Source organism: Seriola lalandi, unplaced genomic scaffold (assembly GCF_002814215.2).
Source record: "Seriola lalandi dorsalis isolate HSWRI2012SDOR001 ecotype SW California unplaced genomic scaffold, Sedor1 jcf7180002054474, whole genome shotgun sequence".
Taxonomy (NCBI): domain Eukaryota; kingdom Metazoa; phylum Chordata; class Actinopteri; order Carangiformes; family Carangidae; genus Seriola; species Seriola lalandi.
Window position 1 is genome coordinate 950,752 of NW_019525027.1, and position 22,498 is coordinate 973,249.

General features: G+C 41.1%; 1 protein-coding gene across 1 annotated transcript in view; it reads left to right on the forward strand.

Annotated features, from left to right (window-relative positions):
* Window positions 1-5,935: 5,935 nt before the first annotated feature.
* The window catches only part of atosa (atos homolog A), a 30,053-nt gene continuing 13,490 nt past the window's right edge, over window positions 5,936-22,498 (forward strand). Inside the window, exon 1 of the mRNA XM_023411958.2 lies at window positions 5,936-7,242. Coding sequence (XP_023267726.1) covers window positions 7,212-7,242 — 31 coding nt within the window. The 5' untranslated portion in view covers window positions 5,936-7,211. The remainder of the gene's footprint in view (window positions 7,243-22,498) is intronic.

Genomic DNA, 22,498 nt, shown 5'->3' on the forward strand with positions numbered 1-22,498 from the left:
CCCTCCCCTTCCCACCTGCACTCAACCCATGCACCCCTGCTATGCGTGCTCTTGCTTCATCTGTGCTCTGATTACAGCTTCATAGATAGTCATGCTGATGTAGCTATAGGCAGATATGCTGATCTAGCCATAGATACACACGACAACAGGCTAGGCTGGTGCCTGCGGGGTACAGCCAACATGCAAGCAATGCAATCAGTCTCTGTGTTGCTTGTTAACCAGAGAAAAGCATTCACGTCTACCACTTTGTTGGCAGCAAAGACAGTTAAAATGTAAAAGCTGACATTGTGGCAAACCAATAAATATATCAAATTGGAGTTTAAGTTCAGTTCATGAATAATTTCAAAATACTCTGTGAATTTGATGGAGTACCCCGCTGGAGTGCCATTTTTCTTTTGGAGCTTAATTCCCACTTGGCCTCTGCCTCTGAGTGTGTATCTATAGGTTGATACTATTGATCCAACAAATAGCTCAGACATCTTCACATGACAGTAGGCAGACAAGCTGATATAGCCATGGGCAGAATTGTTGACTCAACTATAGGCAGACATGTTCCTGAAAGTAGAAGCAGACATGTTGCAATCTTTCTAAAACTCCCAGGACGAGTGCCTTGCTTGAACCAAAGTGTTAAACCGCTGTTGACCTCTCACCTTTGACTCTGTGAATACCTCAGCCTGTAGAAGGGCCACTACTGAAGAAACAAGGAAAAGGTTTCTTTCTTTCTTTCTTTTTTTTTTTTTTTTTTAAATCACACCGTGGTGCTTTCGCCAGCGCAACCATGCAATGAAAACATACCAAAGGAATTTCTGTTGTCCACTTCTACAGATTAAACCAAAGGTCTTTGTTTCTCCTCTCCCCTGCCCCTCTTTTACCCCTCCGCCCCTCCTTCCCCCAACCTTCCTTGTCTCTTTGCTGTGTGTAGGAAGGTCCAGCACTCTGGCCGTGCATGTCTTTACCAATGTCTCTGAATACCTCATAGTAATAATTCCTTTGAGTTCTGCATTGAGACGTCTATCTGTGAGTAAGGCAGAACTCCACTCGTGTGGTAATTGTTATTGTTACTTCAAAAAGCTGTATGATTATCTATTTTGAAGTTTGTTTTTTCTTTTCTTTTTTTCTTGGCAGAAGTGCTCTGTTTCAAGTCACGGACGACAAGTTTCAGGGTTGATGTATGAAACTTAAGGGATGGAGGGAGAAGCGTATTTTTTATCAGACATTGGGTTATGCCAATATTATGATGGTAGACTATTGCTTTTACAGGGTAAAACCAACTGCTGTGATATTGTGTTCATATTTTCCCTTTTCTCTACTTCTGTGTTGTGATTTTAATTTAATTGCATTTTTGTATTGGTTAACCACTGCTTTAATTTATGCATTTGTAGAAATTCTAGATTTGTATATAGTAGGTTTTTGGAAAAAAAAAAACAAACAAAAAGGACAGTTTTATGTTACAGCCTTATTTCCCACGCTTAGATATAACAAAGGAGTAGTTTGTATTCTTCTTCAGCTAAATCCTAGCCGGCATTTCAATGTGTGTTTTAAACACTGCCAGAAACCCAGACAGTTGATTTGCCAATGCAGACAAAGTTATACAGGAGCTACTTTGTTGAACAGCTGGCAAAAAGCAGTGTGAACGTGTGTGCGTGTGTGTGTGTGTGTGTGTGTGTGTGTGTTTTGTGTGTGTGTGTGCGTGTTTTTTCTATTCTTTTGACTTTTTAAAAACTGTTATTTTATGGGTATTACTGCACATCCAAAGATTTTTAAAACAAACCAAAAATTGGAAAAAAATATGTATAATGTTGAAAAGCACTGGCATTTGTGAGGTAGACTTGTTGAGTTTTGATTTGCCATTCGCACGGGTATAGAATGTAGAAGGCGTAGGGCTATGTAGACAAGCTTACTCTACCATGTGGGGAATCTCCTGTTCAATGTACAATCTGAAGCATCTGAAATGAGGGCTGCAAGTCCCGCTCACTTTGCTGTCTCATACACAGAGTGAGGTGGAGTGTAGGCTGGGCAGCCGGTCTGCCAGGGGCTGTGCCACGGAGCTGGGTCTGTTTTTATTGCTGTGGCACTGCCGCCTCGCTCCATCTAGTATCTGTTCTTTTGGTACGTACTCGTGTAATGACTATGAGCAAAGTCTAATAAAACTGCAAAGAACCTTACAAAGGAATCAGTGTGTGAGTGTGTATGGGGACGATCACCTGAATTGCTCATCTCTTTTTCTATCTGTGGATGTGTGTGTGTGTGTGTGTGCGTGTGTGCGTGTGTGCATGCGTGCGTGCTTGCGTGCGTCCAACTCAAATGTAAAGTAAAGTACTGCTGAGGCTTGCAGGTAGGCAAGTCTGTGTGTGTGCTCATCTGCATGTATTTCTTTACTGTGTGTTTGTCTATCGTTAAATCTGTTTCTACTGTATACATGTGTGGGGCTGATTGGTGCATATCGCAACAGCACAACTGACTCCCTCTGGTTGACAGAGGCTTTATTGTGGGTGCTGTTTCCTCTCTGTCATGCTCAGACAGCACACAGTCTCCGGGGACTGAAGGTTATCAGCTAAATGTCCAGATTACATCAGCATGTTATGCAGTCACTGTGACACAGAATGGAGAAAGTGAATGTTTTTCAGCAAAGTATAGGTGCTTACATTATACCTATACAGGCCTGTATTAGAGGAGTGGATGATGCTGTGTGGACCTATGTTTTTTATTTTCTGTTATTTATTTTGTCCATAAGGAGTTCCCATATGATGGGTAGCTTAGCTACAAGTCTCATAACAATACTGCGGCGCCTAAGACAATCATCTGGATCTCTTAAGCTGGGGAACTAGTTTCTCACCCACAGAGGGGTGTCCTCCAGCTATTCATATACAAAGATGCTTGAAGGGTTTTGATAAACAAGCATATTTGTTGTCATAGACATTTAGGAATAGAATACAGTAGTAGTTCATCTTGCACTTGCATTTCACAATGAAATCTCATTGCTCTCGTCAGCCTTGTGCTCTTGTCAACCTTGACCTTTTTCTTTTGACCTCCTTCACAACTCACAATGCTTCTTCAGTTTTCAGTATGACTGTGTGTGTGTGTGTGTGTTTGTGTGTGCACGAGTGCAAGGGTGTGTGTGAATGCCAGAGAGGCAATACTGCCGGTGTTACTCTCAGATGTATAACTCCATGTCTCATGACTTGATTTGTCATTGCTGTTTCCCAAGCTTTGCTACTGCTTTCTCAGTGCCGTGCAATATCATCTGTTGTGATTGCTAAGCAAATGAAAAAAAGAAAGAAAATTGAGAAGCAAGTGATGATGTCATCCAGCTTTTTTCAGTGTTCAGATGTTTCAACATTTCTGTAGTCACAAAAAGTAGAAAATAAACTGTTGGTATTTCCCGCTTCTGAATCCCGACTCTTCTTTCTTTTTCTGCTTATTTTGTCTTTGGTGTGCGTGTGTACATTTTGTCTTTTCTTGCTCAGACAGTAAAATTGAATCAATGAAACATCAAATCAGATAAGGAAGTAGAGGACAAGATGAGCAGCCATATGAGTCTGTCTTGGGAGGGAAGCTGAATGCAAATGATTGCCTATCATCCAAAGTGAGCCACTGGACTGCAGATCTCGCCTCTACTTGGGCCTGTGGTTGGACCATAGCTCTGTGAAATGTGTCAACAAACCAAACTGGACCTATGTCTGAAAATACTTGGAACAATGTAAGGTGTCTCATCTAATGATTAGCCCGGTGAACACTGACTGAAGAAAAGTGCATCAATGAGACATTCAGCTTTTCTGAATAAGATTCGGATTGGACAAGATCATTTAATTTCAGTCCTCACACACAAATGTAAAGCTAAATAATACTGTTGCACATTTTTATTTACCTGCCTAGAAAAACATGAACAGATGTGTCTATTGTTCAACCATTAGGCTTAACGAACCAAGCCCAGCAGTGTGTGTGTGTGTGTGTGTGTGTGTGTGTGTGTGTGTGTGTGTGTGTAAGACAGAGAGAGAGAAAGACAGAGAGAGAGACAGAGAGAGAGAGAGTGTACCATCCAGCCTTTTAAATAGGTCAAAAGGAACTGAATAAAGCAGTAAAGGCATTGCAATGTGCCAGACAGATGAACGATGAATTGTCTATTTATGAATGTACCTGGCTTTCGTGAGGAGTCACAGGACAGCGAACCAAGGGAGTCCCAGCACCTGGCAACATGTCCTTACTGCTTCACCCCATGTGCACTCTTGCTCAGTCTGCAGTTGTAGCCCCTCCACATTTTATTTGATGCATTACTTGTTTTCTGTCACTAGATGGAGCCATGGCATGGATTTTCCCAAACACAAGAACTTCTTATTGCAGTTTTTTTTCTTGTATTTTTTATTTTTTTTTACATCTTAAAGGAAAATGTCACACCAAAAAAGACTGATTTTGGATAAAAACACTATTTCCCCTCATTGGAAACAACAGCATGTTTGGTTTGGTGATGTTTGGTGGATTTACATTGTATCATTTTCTATAGAGTGTCAAAAGGTCTGTTTCACTGTACTATACCTCACTGCTTTTTATCTCAAAGACAGAATCAAAATTACATAAAAGATGTGACATCAGTTTTATCATAGAATTCCCCTTTAACCATGTAGCTAATGTCATTGGTATGTTATCTTGACCTGCAACTGAATATGATTCTGACACAATATCTTTAGCCCCTGGCTGCCACTAACAAATACCCATCCCAAACAGCACCCTGGGCACAGCGGTTTCTGAAATTACACTTGCTAGATAAAGGCCCATAATCAACAGGTATATGTTCATTCTCTGGGTCACTTGTCACTGGTGTAAGAATCAAAGGGCAAAAGTCAGTCAATTTAAAATTCAATAGGCTCACAGCAAATAATCTGGCAGGCACATAATATTTTTTAAAAAATGTCAACAATATTGCTTTTTTTGAGTTTATCAGGAGTCCATCCAAAATATAATAATAATAATGATAATAATATTTTTAAATCAGACTCAAGCCCACTCTGTAGAGTCTATATGTGTCCAGCAAACAACAATAACACCCAAAGTGCAGCTGTCAAACAGATTTGTGAAGCAGTTTCTGGTGTCATCATTTTGGCCTTTGCCTTTGTTCCATGAGGTTTCAATAGAGAAGAGCTCTCCCTCTGTCCTTTTTTAATTGTACCAAAATGACAGTGGGCCACAGCCTGTTTTTATAAGAGCAGGGAGCAGAACCATTGGTTCTAAATCTCTTTATCCACTTTAAATTCAAGTGTTAAGGTTTTAACCTAACTTCTTTTTAATGCAATTTTTGTAGTATTTTTGAATGACACTCTTCATTACAGTGACTGGCCAAAGTTGGGTGATGATGGTAGTGGATAGGCTATTTAGGGTTTTTCATTTTTATCTAATGTACTGTATCTGGGATTTTGGGTTGAATATAGATCTATTTTTTGATTTTGCACCTTTTGTAACAATCTACAGCTTCTTACATTTCATATTACTCTATTATTACTGAAAAATATAAGATAATATACATTACTGCAGATGTCTTTTGTCTATTGAAACAAAGAGGACGGTTTATTTCTATGAATATACACGAGCGACAAAAGTTTATTTAATTTTAGAAGCCAAAATAATGTATTAAATTAATCCCTATAGCTAGAGTCATTGTCTGGTGCATTTGCCAGGAACTTGTCTCTCGACCAGTCAGGACTTTGTGCTGCAACATATAATAGCGTTAACACACACGATCTTTGGCTTCACACGAGCCAACCAAGCCAGAACAAAATGTTCACCACGGAAAAAGACGAACGCTCACGTGCGCACGTGAACGCGCACCGAATTCCACTGACCAATCAGCTTACGGAGAGTATAGCTCATCTCTTGTTTGTTCCCTTCACCCTACTCGGACGCCCGCTGCCAATAATGAGACATAACAGTGGAGAAACAAATTCAGATCGAGGTTGTCATTTTTTCTAATCTGTCTTCAATCAAACACGGCGCGTCCTCCCTGTAGAAGTTTTGGTACCACTTCTAAGTTGGCGGTTGCTATGGCTGCGAGTTCATACGAGGCTGGCAGAGAGGGAAGTGACGAGCGGGGCTGTTGTTGGGACACGTGACTGGAGCTGCACTGATCTGTTTTGACAAGCAGCAGGGAGGGAAGTGAGGAGGGGAGGCAGACTGTAAGCATCACGACCAGGAGCACTCACTGTTCCTTTCATCTGCATTTCGCCTGAATATTATTAGTATCGACCTAGTCGTGTAGTTTCATTGGTCGGATGGCCTGTCAGCGGTAAAACAGCGACTGATACTTAGTTAACGCTCGTGGAAAACGTTGCGGTCGTTACCGAAGCGTTGCAGCAGAGAGTCGGGCTGTTTGTTTGAAAAGTTTTAATGAAGATCACAAAGGAAGTCGGTACAGGTGGCGTCTCTAACGTTAAGTAGATGGCGACTGTTCGAGAGCTGTGGACGGACAGAAAGCGGAGCATATCCGCCTGATATCGTCGGTAAACATTTCGTGAGAAGAATGATACGCTAAATATGCTCTCGTCGTAGCAGAAAATACCGAGACCGTCCGTCATCGGCATCGGTGTTTGTAGCTGAGCTGTGGCTACCTGCACTACACTGGGGGTTGGGATGTTTGCGATGTTGTCGTCACCCGCAGACGCTTAACAACTCAGTAACGATAAGGTTAGTTGGTTGAGTTTGCTACCTAGCTAACACTGCTGAGTTAGCAGGCGTCCGCTCAGGCAGGAGTGTTGTGAGGAGCCAGCGTTACATGAGAGGGGACTCAGAAATGCATCGCGATGTAACTATGGTTCAGGTGGTGTAATCTGAGACGGGCTGTAAGAGTAGCCAGCTTGCTAGTTATATTACTAGTAGTCAGATTGGTTACTCGCTAGCAAGCAGATTGACAACTCCAGTACCTGAAGCCAACTATAACTGGCATTCGCGATCAGCTGTCTTTGTGTTAGTCAGTTGGACAATACAGTGCGACTCGATGGAAGCGTACAGTAGCATGCTAACAAAGCAATGCTTTGTTGTTGGATAGGGGCCGCTGGCACCAACACAGGCTTCACAGCTGATATTATTGCTTAGCTAATACAGCAGGTCTCAGTCACAGAGGGTTTGGGGGGTGCAGACACCGTTGTGCTACTGTCAAAGGCTGTGTGTGATAGAAAAAAAGAGAAGACTGAGAAAACCCTGAAAGAGACCCTGACGACAACCTGATGACACTGGACAACATGAAGCCCGAGCGAGGTACGTGGGGCATCACAAACACACACACACGCACACATCTCTGAGGTGGACTTGATGGTCAGTGTGTGGGGCAAGCTGTCCAATTCCAGCTTTAGTGGACTGACTGTACCCATTCCCCTGAGAGAAGAATCAGGCCAGGGAATGATGTAACAGCTGGTCAGCCTGGTCACTGGTTATGTGAATTAACAAAACCTGACCCGAATAAATGAGGGCATGTACATACAACACACATTTGCTGCTCTAGATTTGGATGTTAACACAAATGTCAGCTGTTTTTTTTCCCAATTTTTTGACTCAATGTGTAAACTGCAAGATCTTGTCATGCCAAATACCATTCCGTTTTCTGGTTGCTCATGTTTTGAAAGTCTCATGCACAGGGATGCTGCAAAATGCTCTTGACACCCACCCTGTTGTGGAAATAAGGCTCCTGCCTTATGCTCTGCAACCTGTTTACATGTCGCTGTATCTGCAGCAAGAGGTAAAACAGGGACAGAGGGGACACCCTTGTTTGTTTCTGTGTGATTATGCTAATTTGACCATTGCAATAATTTGTGAAGGGTCTCTGAATACCTTAATCTCTGCTCTGACAAATGACAATTACTGTTGTATGAGCTCATAAAATAAATGATTCACTTAGTGATTGATTGTACATGGTTGTTTGTGATCCAGTGTAAATGATGCCTTGATTTGATGTCAACAACACAATAGCACCATACTTGGAAGTGCGAAGAGCCACTGTTCTCAGCCATGATGAGATTAGCTGCAGTCAATCAGGGATAGTCTGTTTGTTTGTCTAGGTTATGAAACAGCAGTCAGGCTGCTGACTGGCCAGAGTGGGATCTTCCGTAGAGCACAATATACTGGTAATGGGACTCCACAACACACAGTAAACACGTGCCCTATATGGGCCTAGACGTTTAACCCTAGCCTTGCCTTGCTTGTAGGATCCTTTATATAGAAGCACTGACACAAGACTTCTGTGTGATGCAACTGGCCAGAGTAAAGGGCACATTGACTGACACTGTACAATGTAATTATAGCCTAATAATGAAGCATAACATTCTGGGTCAACAGTGAACAGCAAATGGCAACACTGCTGTTGTGTTTTCTGGTATTGGTTGGGGTAATGGCCCTCAAATTGGGGGATATTGAAATGATTATAACCAAATTTTCTACGTAGTCCTGCCTTGTATGAGCCAAAAAGATTGAGAACTGTTGGCCTGAGGCACATTAGTACAGCACATCTGTTTTTCACCCTTCATGGATTGTCACCATGTCAGGTTGGCTTGCTCACTGTCATGTTCTAATTGTGAAAACTTGTGCCAGTAGAAGCTGTTCCACAGCAGTAGCTCCCTCTTTGACTGACAGATACTGCGGTGCTATTGTTATTTGGAACATACTGTACCATTCCTGTGGTGGAGATACCAGATTGCTTATAGGCCAGATACCTTCCTTCTTTTGCCTCGCTCCTCTCAGAGAGAGAGGGACTGCAGTGGTGAGAGGAGCTGTTTACTTAGTAGCCTGGACCATATCAAGGCCGAGTTAAGCACAGATCAGTCAGTTTCACTGCTCTTCACCTGCTGGGGTGAGAGTTCCTTTGAGAGCCTAGCTATTTTATGTTTAAGGGGGAGAGCTGAACAAGTCCAGACATGTGCATCTAACACTAACACTCTTGTGACAAGCTTCATAGGCTGTGACCTCCTGATCAGGTGGGTGTGAAAAGTCAAGCCAAGACTTTGGGTGGGTTATGAGGTGATAGAATCACAGTGTAGCCCACCATACTTTGGCTTTAGCTCCACTTTTAGCACCTTGAGGGGGCAATATGGGCACTTGTAATGCTGAAATCCAACAGTACAGATCAGTGTCTGCACTGATGTTGACCTTAATAAATAGATCCTATCTCAGGCTAATGTGTCCAATCCATATTAAGTACACATACACTAAGAAAGTGATGTCTTGTTTACAGCCTCATTTCTTTACAGTTAGAAGAATGATCCTAATTCGTTTGATGATACGATGATGGAGAGAGATTTAAAACTGAAAAACAAAGAAGAGCACTGGTATCAGTTGGGATCCCTTTGTCAGCTAATACCCTGAGTTTAGATGTCAGAATTGGTATCCAGAGAAAAAAAATAGCATCATGAAGACTTTTGTGTTTCAGATGAACAGAATTTTCTGCGAAGTTCAGGCAGCATCTCTTTGTGGCACTTTGTAAACCATGCTTTGTTATAAAGGTAGAAAAGGAGCACTTATGTTACACTCAGGGGCCTAACCAGAGTCATCTGACCCCCTTGTTTTTCTGTGAGTTGAGCTGTGAGTCAGGATGGTGTGTGCGGGTGTGAGGAGAGAGTGAGTGTTGCAGAGAGTACACAACAGATTGCTGTTGGCCTTAATAAGCGATGTACCGTTGAACCATGTGGCTCAACTGACAGCTTTTAACAGGTCCCATAAAGAGCAGCTATGGAAAACTCAGGACCTGTTTACACTAGTTGGGCAAAACATAGGTTGTTGTATCAGGTTTCAAACGGTGTGGTTGAGCTGGGTTTTATTTGTATCCTTAAAGACATAATTTTTTTAATGGTTTGTTATCTAAATATGTAGAAGATAAAAGCTTGATTCAAGACCACACTGGAATTGTTTACATCTTAAAAATAGACTGTTTTGGCTCAACTGTGTTCATCTTCACAACCAGATCAGTGAACAAAGAAGACTTTGCATTAGATGGTTATATGAGGTCATATGGTGAAATGTCTGAGTATAGAGCTAAGAATGGTGTGACTTAGTGCTTCCTCCTTAAAAACCTCAACCACAGCTCTCATTCTCTCCCGCTGTCAGACACAGTTTAAACAATATAGACAGAGATGACCTCAGAGCTAGTAATGTTGGAGAGACTCAGTCAGCTGGCAAGCCTCAGCACTGTGCTCCCGTTCCTGCTCCCTGTAATGTTATTTGGTGTGTTAGTATGGCAGTGCTTCCTGTTTGGAGACATTAGTCCCTGGAGGAGGAGTTGAATAATGTCCACTCTCCCCACATATACACACACACACACACACAAACACACACACAAAACTTACTCCACTGCCTGCCTTCTGCCGTGCGCTCAGTAAGATTACAGCTGCCCTGAGATGTCCCAGGCACATGCCAGCGGATCAGGGTATACACTCTCACTGACAAGAGACCCAGATAACAAAGAGTGACATACACTGTTGTCCCGTACAGCACCTGCTTAGCCCTGTGTTGTCTTTGCCTCCTCCTTGACGGTGATTTACCCCATGCTGTAGCAGGAGTTAGCCACAACAGGTGCTCTCTTGTTTTACTCCCCTCGCACAGTTGGACTCCATCTGTATCTTTTTTTTTTTTTCTTTTTTTCTTTTTTTTGAGTGACTAATTTTTCTCTGTTCTCATGTTTTGTTTTTTTTAGCAAATTCACAACTAATGTTGACTGATAGTACTATATTTTTGTGATTCGCAAATTATATATCATCACTTATTGGAATTGGAATTGGACACTAACATTAATTTTGTATTGGAGAGGCCAGTGAATTGATATTCATTTAAAAAGCCCAATAATTTAATAGTTTTTTCTCTCACTTAAAGGTATTCATGTTTAGGTACAAAGCTGTACAATCGGTATTGATTTTATCAACTAGCTTAAGTCAACATAAGTGCTTCTATGTATTTCCTTTTCTATACAGCACCACAGCCATTTGCTGACCCAGCTCCACTCAAAGTGGTTATTGGACTCCCCATTGTACAGCGAGATTCAGAGCTGCCTCTCACAATGAATACCAATACTTTGTAGGCATTCAGCTGTGAGTTACTATCCTGGCCCCCAGAGTAATCAGCCTAAATCAATGCTGTTGTGACAGGTTGGACTGTAAGTAGCCTAGCCTTGCCTAGCCGATGTAAGGGATTGGACAACCAGTGCTCCCAGTCCAGTAATGCTCTTACATAATGCTGGAACATTTTATTTAGCACGCTAGCCCTCCATCAGGACACATGTAGATGTGCACTGTTATGCTATACGGATACATATATACTATATATGTGTATATACATACATATATACATATATACATATATATACATATATATATATACATATATATATATATATATATATATATATATATATATATATATACATATATAGTTTTAATGCTTAAGGTCACTAAAGTCATATTGAGTTGTGTTCACACTTGCACAGACATAGACATAAAAGCAAGTGTATATATTTAGTACAGCTACTCCGTATTAAGGCACAGTGTTAACAAGCTATATGGACACACAAAAATACACCATCCAGACTTGGACCGGCTGAAGCAGCATGGGTCGTATTTCTGCTGCCAGGGTGCCACTGAGCCAGTGATGTCATTGCTTCTTTTTTTCGTCACATCCACCCGCCCCTGTGGTTCCTCATAGCCAACCAGCAGCCAGCTCTGTAGGAACAGGAAGAGCCATCTGGACATGGTGTTTTTTCTTGGTGGGGGTGGTGTTGTGGTGGGACAATATCTGTGTCTCTTTTTTCCTCTGTATCACAATTTGTTTGTCTTTATTTCGGTGTGGCTTTGGTGTATGAAGTTTGTGTTCTGTCGTACTTTTGTATTTCTTCCTTAAGGTGTCTGTAGGTCTCATCAAGGTCTGAATTGATTAATTAAAATGAAGGCCTTAAAAAATTTAATTTCCACATGTTCTTTTTTTAATAAAACCACATTTTTTTACTAGCGTTTAAATTAATGTTTAAAACACGCAGAACAGGGTTTGTACATTATTTAAACATTTTATGTGAACAAAGTAGCCAAATAAATATTATTGGGATTTTATATCCATGACAAATTAATTTCAGGTGTCCTTTTTATTGCATCCTTGCTTCCAACTTAGTATTAATTCTTGATGTGATCTGTGTTAAGCTGCAAATTCTGTTTGATTCACACACTTTGCACAGAAACCACCTAATAAAGAAACAAAGTTTCTTTGTCATGCTTCTACTATGCTTTTTATTTTTGCAACTGAGAAACCATAATGACAGCTTCCTGTTAATCTCAGCAAGTGTACATATTTAGTGCAGCTACTCCGTATTAAGGCGCAATGTATACAAATACACCATGCAGACTTGTTGCTGGACTGGCTGAAGAAGCATGGGTCATATTTCTGCTGCCAAGGTGCCACTAAGCCATTGGTGTTTACATAGGAGTATGTCGTGCTTATGGATGTGTGATTATTGTTTTTCTGTGAGCTTCGTGAGTTGGGAAATCCCTATACAGGCAATTTTGTCTCTCTATGACTTTGTAGTGAATCAATGTTCCGACTCCTTGCTCCAATGGTCTTCTTATACCTATTCTATTTTCCTCTCCTCTCATCTCCCCTCCTCCCTTTATCTCCCCTCTCCTCTGAGTTGCATCACATAGACCTACTGTAACAACTGATAATATCTAGAAAAAAAGCATTTTGACAGAAATACAGCTTGGTTTACTGACTATCAAAAACACAAGAATGAAACAGGTGATAGTAAGGCCTGACAGAATTATCTATATATTGATTCCTCAATAAATACATGTTGCAGATATGTATATTGCTATTGACATGCATCTCAAATGAGGCTATAGGCCAGTTCACACAAACTTGCGCTGTTTTCTGAGCATTACTGGAGTGTGTTTAGTCTTTATACTTCTATTTAAAAGTTATTTTCCTTAAAATACTTCTTTTTTTTTTAATTCAGTTTCTGTTAAAAGCTAAATGTTGAATTATAAATTCTGTCGATGCCAGATATTGTATAAAAACATTACAAGCCCTCAACAGTGTTAATAGAGCACAACATTGGGGGAGTTAGTAATAAGGAAATAAAGAAGCTTGTGTTTTGTCTGATGTCACTGATTTATTAGAATCGTTAAATGCTAATATTGACTGATGGTCTAGATTGACTGTGAAGAGGCTGGAATCCTCGTCAGGTTTTAAGGTCTGTTACCAGACACCACACATCTTTGGTTGCAAAGGGTGTTACATAAGCAGCACTTTAATCAGGTTCACGTACCACACACCTCTCGTCTGATCCCGTGTTCCCATGCTGACAGGTTGCTGTTGTGGTCTAGCACCAAAGAGGCCACCCTAGATCATTTACAATTGAAATGTCTGACACTAATATAAAGAGAGAATACCCCAAATAGAAGTTAGGTTGAAAAAAAAAATCTATTTTCTATCACTGTGTGCATTCATGCTGTGAGTTATCCCTAATACTAATTAATCAGGAGATATATAATAGAGATTCTGACGAGATAATTGATCTGTCCCTAATGTGACCTATTCTTTTAGAGTAATGGAATCATGGTTACACAAACGCACACACTACCAGTATCTGTTAACGGAGAGCACCTCGGGGGCTCATTGTGGAGGCGTGAAGCACATTGTTTATTAACAACAGCATGAGCTTAAGTTAATTTGAGACTCATCACAACTATCCCATTTCTTTTTCTCCACTGCCTCATCTCATATCTCTCAGGCCAAGAACTGGTCTCAATATCGAGTGAGGCAATTCCAGAATCAGCATCTGTATTGCTTCATCCTCAAACCAAAGCAGCTGACAGTCTATCCTGTTTAACTAGGTTACTGTTCCTTTTTCCCCTCAATTTTAGAGGGTAGATTTCTGTGCTTGATGTATTACGTGGTTAATGTGTGCTGCTATTGGATCTGAGGTCGCAGAGCTGCTACTTTGTGTTTCACAGGTGCTGACAAAACCAGGCTCTAAATGACAAATACATGAAGTTGAACAGTGAAAGGTGACAAGTACCCAAAAGCAAAGAAGGTGAAGAAGAACATTTTGTTGGCCTTTTGGGGCAGATGAATCATTCAGTCCAGCTTTACCAAGAATAAAGTGAGGTTTTTTTTCCAGTCATGTCAAGACTTTGGCCTTGTACTTCCTTGTTCCAAGCGGTTCATTCCAGTCACCAACCACCTCGATCTGCTTGTGCCACAACTGACACACTTTCATCGTGGCCCTTGGAGCAAGGCTGCTTGGGTTTCTCAATTCGGACTCCACTTTCTAGAAATTGGCATCGACAGCACAGGAGAGGTCAAAAGCCAGTGTGTTCATGTTGGATAGGGTGGCTCTGGTTACAGAGAGAGGCTGGTTTGCCCTACTGCCCTAGTGTCCTGGACCCACCGGCATTCAGCTTAGATTTTGCAGATGGAGGGGATAGGGATTGGTTAAGGAGATCACATCCATGCACACAGTTAAATTTAAGGGCCAAAGTAGTACAGTATTTTGGAGGATAAAATTCTAATCTTAATTCGTCTTTTGAAAATCTTGATATTGTTTTCACCTTCTTGCAAATGCACCTGATAAAGAGATTTACTTTCTCTACCTTTTTATAAAATGAAAATGTGACAGTTGACTCGAAAATAAAAGTGTGTGGCTCAAGTGTGCATTGTTAAGGCTAGATTAGACAGGACTGCATGATTGTTGGCTCTACTGGGGCTTAGTAATTCCCACTTTGACCACCTTATCCAGTACTGCTGTATCCACTCTACTCCACGTTACATAACCGGCATTAGTTAGACAATGAGTTTGCAAAGGGCCGCTCTTGCCTGAATAACGAAAGCTTAGGGGGCCCAGCTACAGTATGTGCAAGGAAGGTCAAAAAGGGCACAGTGGAGGGCACAACAAACCTTAGGTGAGTGTGTCCGATGATCATTTTTCTGGCATTTCAGGAAAGATGAGAAGGAGATTAGTAGAAAGGTGTGATGAATTGTTTTGAACAAATAAATTTCACAAGCACATGGTCTACGCTTCAGTCCATTTCATGGATATTTTTTTTTTAATCTGAAGAAAGTTTACAGCACATAATATTTTTTTGATGTACATTATGCTTGACATTTACTTAAGACTAATGAATTTATACCTGGAAGCTGCCCAGTGCATCCAGTCTTCTACTTACAGCCACTGGGCAACTCATCTAGATAATGGGGGTTTAAGTACGTACTCAAGGACCTCAGTTGCTATGATTGTTGAAGATGAAGAGAGTGTACTGTATCTCATTGCTCATCTAAAATGTCGCAGCAGGTTTTGGATTTGAATTTACATCTTTGCGGTCAGTAGCAGGAAGAGAAAACGCAGATTTCCATCAGATTCAAAGGTTACACCAGATGATGTTACAGATCCTACCTGGTTAAAGCTGATCACTGAGATCGTCTGGCATAGTGAGTGGTTGCAAAGAAATCCTACAGACTCTCTGTGCTCCTTCATCCACAGTTACCTAACCGTGATAGGCTACCATTGTTACGGGAGCTTTCATCATACATACTGACATAATACTGTAAGAAGGTATGAACAGCACAGGTGATTTTAGAGGGATTTTTCTGCTTGAACTCAACAAAAGTTCACTGCAGTAAGTCAGTAAGTGTGGCTTTAAACTGAATGACCTAGTAATGCTGTAATACAACTACATTAGAAAATATTGTTATTTGTCTAGTTGCCTACAGTAAGCCTAACATGTAAGTAAATCGTTTTTATTCATCCCATTTTGGTTTTTCACAGTTTTAGCCATCAGAATGACTTTGCCGTGGTAACAATGACAGGAGTAATGGGGTTCTGGCACAACTTCACCTACTGGCAAGGTGTACAGACTAGGGAGACAGGCGTAACGTGAAAGAAGTTTTAATTAATAGACATGATTTATCATAAGCCTTAAATGACTTCTTCCACATCAGCTGAGATGAGTTTTGTCTGTTAAACACTTTTTTTTCTAGTGGCTCTGAGCTTGTTTACCATGTGACTTCATGAGTATGCGAGTTGCTCAGCTTCTAAACAACAGCTCTGTTTATCGCTGATAATAATGGGCATGAGAGAGAGGGCAAGGTGGTTTGTCAATCTGGGTCGAGTGAGTGAGTGTGTGTGTGTGTGTATTTGTTGGCTGTGGGAGAATAATAGCAGCTGAGTTCACAAAACAGAAGAAGGGTTCAGCTGGAACTGTACTAACGCCCCTCAGCCAATCAGGGCTTGTTGCTATGTGTGCTGTGAATCTGCCCCTTTGTGTTGCAGAGTGGGAGAGAGGGACACTCACACACACATGTCATAGATCCCGAGCCCAAAGTCTTGAAGACACATCTCAGTATATCAAGTGGGAGGAATATGGAAAAGTCTTGAGAGAGGAGCTCTTAGTCTAAATAACTAAAACACATACTTTATGGTGCTAAGTAGAAGTTGACAGATGATGTCCAAAGTTTATTTAAATATCGATGCTAAGTTGAACCTGGATGATCCTTACCATTCTTTATGGTCTTTTGGCACAAACATGCCAGTTTCTTGGCAGACTTAGCCTCCATTTCCAGTGTTTTTTAATCTTGTAACACTCTGGCAGACAAAAACAGGAAAGGTGAGCTGGCAGTGACATGTGAGTCATGTTATAAAACGCTATGGAAACACAACTGACCCTGTTATTACAATTGAAGTTTAGCAGCAGCCCTTTGCTGCTTTACCATGGAACAGAAGATAAGGGAGGTGACATAAACACTCAGGCACACTCGGGACAACATACACACCTACACAGACACAAGAGAGAGCGTATGATCACATTAACAGCTTAACAGACAGAACAGCCTCAGTCTCAGTGTACAATACAAGGACATGGTATACAGTCAGAGCACAACAGACATGCTCTAACACAAAAAGTCATTTGCTGCATATACCCAGCGCACATCACCGCACACTCGCAGAGCACAACAGGAGCATTAATTGTCTTCAAACACTGTGATGTCAAGCTGCAGCTCACTGTCACATACAAAGACGCATATTGGTGCAGCTCATGCCTACACACCAGACACTCCTCAATCACTGTGACGGGAATGTTTAACAAAATGTCTCTGTTGCCTCGGCAACACTTGTCCATCTTTTTTTCTCGCCCTTTCTTCCCTGGTCAAGAGTTGTGATCGTTGATCACTGTTCCCCAGGCCATGTATCCCTCTTCCTTTGACGCAACACCTCCTTTTGTATTGGGGCTTTAAAAACGAAAACTTAGTTAATTGTGTCTTCAATCATATTGCAGTTTCTGCTTTCACAGGAAATGTAGCAATATTAAAAACATTTAACGCCCCCACAGGTGCGTTGTATAAGTGGATGTTTTGTTTAAATTTATCAATGCCGTCAGCTTGTTTGATATTATGTCTCTGCAATATGATTCTGGCGTTTGCTTGTGCAGTAGCTTGTGGCCCAGGAATATGACCAATTTTAACTCTGGAATAGCTGTGGTTGTCAATTAGCTATGTGTTAATTGGCGCTAGTTAGGAAAGTGTGGGAGTTAATCATTTTTTTAATTTTATTTTGAAATAATCAAGGATATCTGTAGCTGCTGACGATAACTCAACTGCTCCAAATGTACTGCTCCAAGCTGTATTAATTAACATTAATTTAGCTGTTACCAATGGGCATTACTCGTCTATCTACATGTTTTCATCATGGGAAGTTGAATACACAATGTGCTCGGAGCCATGACAACACCATTGCTAGACAGTTGACAACAAGAATAAACACCACAAGACTTCTCCAGGGTCTGTTGTCAAAAATGGAGACTGATTAATATTTTCTGTCTTTCAGTGCCATTGTAAGGAACCTGAGAACAATTGACAGCAGCAGTTGTTCTGATAAACACCAGCTTAACTTCAGATCCCATGGAACACTGGCTGGAAAAGCACTGGATAAAATCAGAAAAGCAAGCAGAAGCAGTATGAGAGCTGTTGTAGCAGCTCATAAGTTCTGCAGATACCATATGAACTGATTTCAATTGAGGGTGCAATGATTCAAATACAAAGTATTGATGGTGCTACGCTGGCTGTTTTGCGCTAAGTTAGACGGCAACAATGAACAGTGTCCAGATTTTCTTGGATCCAGTTCTTGGCTGGCACTTGTGTCCTTGATATTTTGCACAGGAAATCTGAACCCTAACCAGAAATTTAATTGGATTGGATTTAAGGTATAAAACATTTTTGGTAACTGACTGGCTAAATGTCAGAATTCCTTCTAGTAATGTTACATAAGCACTGCAGGTCCTGAATAGCTGATTTATGGCAATGGAAAGTCAGAACACGGAAGTCAGAAGGGTTAAGTTTCTTGTATGTGCCTGAGCATACTACATATTTATACACGCAGACTACTGGTGTAGCTTCTTTTCAGGCCTTTATGTTTTGCTCTCGTGCATATTTCTGGGGACACAGCGTATTTGGACCCACAGTCTTGTGACGTGCTCATGGAAATAGAGAGTTGGTAAGGAAAAGTGAAAGTAAGCAGTTGCAATCCTTCACATGTATAGGGAAAGATGATATAGTTTAGTTGGTCTTGCAGACCAGCTGGTCTCCAAATATAGTCAGACTGCAGAACTGGCCATGGAACAGAAAAGACGGCATTGCAAACAATTCCCATGGTGGTAGAAATGCAGTTGCCAGAGCTGCTGACACTTCAGATCTGCCACCTGCTTTGCTACCAGTGCATTTAAATACTTTAAAACTTGCTCTGTGCTTTCATAATCTGGGGATAGCCAAATAGTTAACATCAGGCAACCTTCAAAGGCCAGCCCAGTGTTGGATTTTGGGGGAGCCCCTTTGTAGTTTTCAGATAATCCATGAGTTATCTGCGTTATGCTTTGGGAAGGGTTAGCTTAGCTTACTAGCTATAGTATGTAGATATTCAAAGGAGTGCAGTGTGGCATATGTGTCAGCATTTAAGCATCTAACTTGTGCCTGCTGGAACTTTTTTCACGATCTTGCAATTACTTTTAACACTCCATAGTTTATGACTTCAGGCAGTCGCTGCAGTAGCCCTTTTTTTGCTGGCAGACACCATCACAAAGTCATCAAGTACTTGATTGTAGGAATTTACACTTTGAAATAAGAGAGAGAGAGAAAAACAGAAAATGAGAGCTACCAAGTTGTGTCTATATTTATCTCACCGGGGGCTGCAGTAAGGAGATTTAGCATGGAAGAACTGTCTGTGTAATCTCCCATCCTGCCTCCATATAGACATTATAGAAGTGCAGCTGTGTGTTTGTACATATGTGTGTGTTAGGGCTGCAAAATTCTTGATAAATGAGAATCACATTTTCCTCCCTCAATATTAAGTGTTTGTCTTGATGAGGAAAAAAAAAATTGCCTCTGTAATCTTTTTGAGCGTAGGAGAATTTGACAAGTACTGTGATGTACTGCTTTATTCAGTGCACCCTCAGTGCATCATATCGTATTCTGTGGTGACATTTCCTTTGATTGTTGGTGTTGGTTGGTGTTGCAATCATTGGCAAAGCAGTATGAACTGTACAAATGTTCTTTTGACTATCATCTTCGAATGCAACAAAGAGTATGACCCCTTTTTCAGTAGGAGCAAAGCAGAACTGGTGTTAAGTTTACATTTGTCTCCTTCTCCTCTCACTCTACCTATATACAGTTCAAGTGATGTGATGCAGTCTTGACATTTGTTGATGCAACTTAGGGACAAATAACGAGTTCTTGGTACCCTGGTAATGCATACATGGCAGAACATGTCATGTAAGAACGATAATACTATTGCATAATGGTATGCATTAAATGGCAGTAGAAATATCACATGGCTGCAATGTGTATTGGCACTATATGTATACTTCCGCCCATCCATATTTGCACATCCACACACAATTCAAGGTCATGTCATTACAACATCACAGTCTTCTTATTATATATCTAATTATAATTTAATGTGTTGAGCGCTCTTAACACAGAGTGGTGACTACAAGGTGCGAGTGCCGAAAAAAGCAGTGACTTTGAGTTGTTTCCCATCTACAACATCCACTGCTGTACCTGATCAGAATGAGGAACTTTCAGCAGGGAACATTGAACCTTCACTGTTTTGTTCCATGCAGTAGGAGCTAGATATCATTGTGTGTTAAGCTGACACACCTCAGCAAGCTCAGCAGACTGCCTCCACTGCTGCACAGAAACTGCCTGGAAATGCCCTTCAGACACACATACACACACACATACACACACACGCCCTCCCAGCAGGCTAGTTATCTAGAGTCTGCAGGTCCTAAAAAATGAAATCATATTAACTTAAGACCTCAAGAAAACAGGGAGACCAAAAAAGCATTTTCTCAGAAATCTGAAATATCCTCTGATGTCCTTTCTGTATTTTTTTTCATTAAGAAATGGGTACAGTATTACAGACTTTTGTTCTCTTGGTTTTATTATTTATTCATTTTGAGAAAACTGACTCGTCCCCACTGGAGCACTTAGGGCTTTAGTGTCTTGCTCAGGGGTACAGGAGCTGTGGACAGCTATTCATTTACTTTCACAACCAGTCTGGGCGTTTAAACTGGATCAAAGCAGTAACAATAGCTTTGTAGCATTCTTTAAATTGTCTGAATTTTTTTACTTGTTTAAGTTAATTTAAATATTAGGTGTGGATATTTTATACAACGAGACAAGTTCCAAGTCAGTGGAATATTTTTAAACTAATTTTCTTTGTTTCTGTCTTCTGTCTTCTGTATCTCTGTCTGTCTCGATGCCTTACTGTCTTATCTGTTTAGTCTGATTTTGTCAGTATTGCAAAAGATGCATTATGCTCTCATGAAGCCTTAAGGTTTGTTTAAGAAATGTCAAGAAAAGTGCAGCAGCCAAGTCAGAGTTTGTTCAGTTTTGTGATACAACAGTATGTTGTATATTTTCTAAAATACTCTGATGTGAAACATCTGTCCACCACAATCCGCCAGACTGGTCATGAATGCTTAGTAGCTCCCCAGGTAGATCGCATGTTTACCTCAGTGGCCTGGGTTAAACTCCAGCCTGGGCCCTTTGCTACATGTCTCCCCCCTCCTGTTACCCTCTATTGACTCTATCCAATTTAAAAAAAAAAAAAAATTAAAAAAAGCAGAAATGCCAAAAAATAAAAACCAGCTGATGGAAATGTCATCTAATTTGCCCTTTTTTAACTCTGCAAGGTTTCAGACATTTGCATGAAATTCACATTGACAGACAGTTAACTGGAAGCACTGCTAATACGACATCCTGTCTGCCTTTGTTGAACTAACTGTGCACGTTTCCTATCTGTCCTTTAGAATACTCAGCTGTTTTGTCCAATACCAGCCTAGACCGTCTGTTTCTCTCTGAAGTATGTCTCGTCTCTCCCCTCCCTGAAGTATTATTATCTTATATTATCTGTGTGTGTAACACTCAAGATTTTGATAACCAGTAGCCCAGCTGTTTTTTTGGGGGTTTTTTTGTCTCCACTCTCCTAACACTCATCACTGAGGTATGAGGAAAGGCTAGAAAGACTCCAGTAGTGCTCTTTGGGTGAAACTTGGTCATAAACAAATGACACATGTAGAGTGCAGCACTGCCTGAGCAGAGGAGGATGGGATTGGTTTTTGCCACTTTGGGTACTTACATAGCATGCAAATTAGCTGCGAGTGTGTGTGTGTTAATGTGTGTACGTATGTGTGTGTGGAGAGCAGTGCAGCTTTTGCTACAGAAAGATAGCCAGCCACGCAGTGATTGTGTGGCCACAGTTCACGGATTAATGGGTCATCTTATCTGAATGTGTGATTGTGTCGCTCAGTCACTTTATGTCTGTCTCTCCCTCTCTCTCTCCTGTCTTCAACAACATTCAGGATCATAATCATTGTCATAACCAGGCGAGAGTGCACAGGAATCTGTTTTTTTTTTTTTATACAATACATAGAAGAGCAACACAAAAACCACACACAAACAGCTCATTTGCCTCTCTGACAGGGTTTAGGTAATGATGAATCATACTAAAGTGCATGTCAGTGTTTAACACTATGTTAGATACTAAGGTTGACCCCTCCACTCCTGACCTGGGGGCCTTTTTCCATCCCACATGACTCTATACTGATCTGTTGGCCCGAGGGCATGGAGGCAGCTGAGAGGTGTGTGTGTGTGTGTGTGTGTGTGTGTGTGTGTGTGTGTGTGTGTGTGTGTGTGTGTGTGTGTGTGTGTGTGCGTGCGTGGTGCGTGCGTGCGTGCGTGTGTGTGTTCTTATACAGGCCGAACCAGCCGATCTGTAGGCGGGTATCCAGCTGCACTCGGTGGCAGGCGGTCACAGGTCTAATAATAAGATGCCTGAATCCAAAACCAACCTGTTACGTAATTCACATCACACATTATCGGGAGACGGAGGAGAGGTCACATGCACATAGAAAAGAGAAGGATCAGTGTTCCATTATGTGTCATGTATTTAAGTTTGGATCCGTAAAGTGGAGGATGTATCACCAAAGCTTCTTATTTA